Source organism: Cicer arietinum, chromosome 6 (genome assembly GCF_000331145.2).
Source record: "Cicer arietinum cultivar CDC Frontier isolate Library 1 chromosome 6, Cicar.CDCFrontier_v2.0, whole genome shotgun sequence".
In the NCBI taxonomy this organism is placed as follows: domain Eukaryota; kingdom Viridiplantae; phylum Streptophyta; class Magnoliopsida; order Fabales; family Fabaceae; genus Cicer; species Cicer arietinum.
In genome coordinates, this window is record NC_021165.2 from 19,617,074 (window position 1) to 19,620,631 (window position 3,558).

The window sequence follows — 3,558 nt, forward strand, 5'->3', positions numbered from 1 at the left end:
TATAATACGTGGAACATTCGTTTGAAAATCTATATCAATTTAACAAATATCTTTTTCTACCGATAAATTTCTCAAATTTTATCAACCGGTATATATATTTTCAATTTTACTTGGTTGTTTTGCGATTCAATAAAATTTTCACTCTTTATGTTTTGTTTGTAATTTTAAATAGCCTGATTCATATTGATATTTATATATTATATTATTTATTAAATTAATATAATTAATATTACACAATATTTATTTTAGATAAAGTAAATAATTGATGTAATATTTGTTGAGACAATGTTAAATTTATATAAAATTTTATTAGATATAGTAGAAAAAAATTTGAGACATCTTGTAGAATAATTTTTTTATTTTTTAGAGACATCTAAAATGGTTGTCTTACCTTTCGAAGGTACCGTTCTTAAAAAATATAAGATTAAAATATTTGCAGTTCGGTTAAAATTCAATCCGTTTCAAATTAATACAGATTAAATGAATCGATTTTCAATTGATTCAAATTACAATTTATGTATGTATGTATGTATGTATGTATGTATGTATGTATGTATGTATGTATGTATGTATGTATGTATGTATGTATGTATGTATGTATGTATGTATGTATGTATGTATGTATGTATGTATGTATGTATGTATGTATGTATGTATGTATGTATGTATGTATGTATGTATGTATGTATGTATGTATGTATGTATGTATGTATGTATGTATGTATGTATGTATGTATGTATGTATGTATGTATGTATGTATGTATGTATGTATGTATGTATGTATGTATGTATGTATGTATGTATCATCAAGCTGGATCTGAAGACAGATAAATTACATCATTGCTACAATTTTTTGATTTTGTCTTAGTATTTGTGTTGTATTACAATACTACTGCAATTTTTCTAATATTATTATTAAGTGAAGAAGATAATTTAGTGTTTATACATTGTTCTATAGGGAGAAAGTGTTCTTCATATATATATATATATATATATATATTATATAATACAAAATAACTACTCCACTCATCTATTGTTTTACAGATTATTGATATAAATTTTATTAAGAATGAATCTTATTTTATTTTTGCAAATTATTTATTTAATGCTACTACAAGTAAATTGACTAATGAAGATAATAGAAATTGAAAAAGTATTAGTTATAAATTGAGAGATCATGAGATAAATAGTGATCACATTGCTAACATGAAAAATATTAGTTATAAATTGAAAAATCATAAGACAAATAGTGAGCACATTGCTGACATGAGTTCGTGGAGTACAAAAACTAAAATGATATGAAAGTGACAACTTGGACGAATAGAAGCAGAACCAATTAAAAAAAAACTTGAAATTAGGATTTTAGACCTATATGAAAAATGATCTTATTGGAGAGGTGAGGACATGAAGAAAAATAAAAAAAAAAAAAGTAAAAAAATAAAAAGAAAGTAAAGTCGAAAAATTAATTAAAAAAATAAAATAGAGTAAAACGATACCTGAGAAAGATTTGATAAAGATGTCATATTTTTTATATTTTAAATTAAATAATTATGTTATTTTATATTATTAAAAACTAAATTTACTAAACACTTTAATTTCAATTACTTAACTTTTCAATTATATTATAAGTTATAAATTATATCATTTATCCTTTTATCCATAAAAAATAGATTGTATTGTTTTATTTTCATCATTGAGTTGTTATATTTGATTTTTTTACTATAGCAAAACTTTTTATTTTTATAATTACAAGTTACAACACATATAAATAAAGTTTATAAAAAAAAACACATTTATAATAATGATATCAATATCACGGAGAGAATATAACTTTTGGGAATAAACAAATAAGAATAAATAATAATTAGTGTTAGCATGTTAGATGATGCAATGAAGTGTACACGTGTGGAAGCTAGGGCCGGAAGAAGCTGAAGCTTGAGTCGAGGGTGTACCTTTCCTTATCTTGTTCCTCCTCGTACCCTTCTTCACAAGTCACAATTCTTCTCAAGTTTACCAAACTGTGTTTTCCTCTTGTCGTGTTCAATTCTACTTCTTTCATCATTCTTTTGTCCCTTTTTAAGAATTGGGGGTATAACATGAATCATCCTTCATGCGGTTGAGGTGGTGTTTCTCTTCTCTTCTCAGTTCTCAAGACAAGTAAGTTTTATTCTTTCCGTGATTGAATCAGCTGTATTCTGACTTCGTATTCAAAATTGGGTTTTTGTTTTCTGATCAAAAGTTCTTTTCTTTTTGTTCGCAATATTGGTTATTTGTTGGTACTATGTTATTCTGTTATACCCTCTTTTTTATTTCTCTTTTGTTGTCTTTAATTTAATTTGGCATGTTTTTATTATTTTTTGGCAAATTCATCCTCTTGTGAGTTACGATCAAACAAAATTGAACTTCACATGTTTTTTCTGTTTCTCTCTTTGTTATGAGAGTGAAGAGGCTATCAGGTCAGGGGTTGAAGGTGATGAGTGATTAGGACAAAGAAGTTAAACCTTGCAGATTATGTGTGTTAAATTACTTGAAGGCTCTGTATTCTTTAGAGGATGAAGTTATTCAATGATTGTCTTGTTGTTGGTACTTGGTAGGTACCAAGTGGGACAGTAGGGTTTTAATGTTGGTATTATTAGGTAATTACCTGTTTAAATGATTTTTCATTATTGCTCTTACTTTTGGATAGATGATTGTTATGTCTATTTGTGTCATGGGCTGGAAATGGAATTCTTCTGCATTCAATGTTGTGCCTTTGTGATTACTAACCAAATAGTTGAACTCAAGTGGTTAATGTTCTTGTGTTAAAGACAAATTGATCGGGAATACTTGAGTTCAAACCCTGACTAAAACAATTCTTAGCCAAACTTTTCTTACTTTCTGGATGAACTCTGAATTACTAGAGTTCCTTTCTCTTGAACATCAGAGGGTTAAAACAAAAAAAAATGTCTTAGTGATTAGTGGTGGCACTTCCTGATCAATTTAATTTTAGACCAATGATGATTGCTAACGTGCACTCTCAATTTAGACTCTTTTGAATAGTTTATTTCTGTTCTTTTCAGGTAATTGCATAAAAACATTATAAATTGAGACAGGTCCGGACAAATTACTATTGCAGGAAGGATATTATGATCACCATGGATGTAAAAGGCATAACTTGGGTTGGAAACATATACCAGAAATTTGAAAATATGTGCTTGGAGGCAGAAGACATGATGTACGAGGTATGCTGTAATTGTCATCTAAACCTTGACCTATTGTATATAGTATATACACAATGAATTATTTAGTTTCAAATGGAAAATACGGCTCAAATTACCCTTGTGATTGCTTGTGATACATGTCTCTGATCAAATACCCTAATGTTGTGTTTTGGAATTTCCACTGCTGCATCTCCTCTTTGCTTATGTCTCGTTAGTATTCCTTTTAGTTGAATGCAGCTGTGATAGATATTATATTTGTCTTGTTATCTTTGATAATCTATCTTGAAAACGTTTTTCATATGATCTCAATTTTTTATTAGTAACGGTTTAAACTGTTTTTGGTACCGGAAGTTCCCT

General features: G+C 27.5%; 1 protein-coding gene across 2 annotated transcripts in view; it reads left to right on the forward strand.

Moving 5' to 3' along the window:
- Window positions 1-1,872: 1,872 nt before the first annotated feature.
- Window positions 1,873-3,558, forward strand: part of LOC101513718 (uncharacterized) — a 3,358-nt gene continuing 1,672 nt past the window's right edge. Inside the window, exons 1-3 of one of the 2 annotated variants that reach the window (XM_027335990.2) lie at window positions 1,875-2,158; window positions 2,448-2,637; window positions 3,061-3,222. In XM_027335990.2, the coding sequence (XP_027191791.1) occupies window positions 3,127-3,222 (96 nt within the window). In that variant the 5' untranslated portion in view covers window positions 1,875-2,158; window positions 2,448-2,637; window positions 3,061-3,126. Of the gene's footprint in view, window positions 2,159-2,447; window positions 2,638-3,060; window positions 3,223-3,558 lie in introns of both variants that reach the window. The other variant, XM_004505450.4, reaches the window with a different exon arrangement.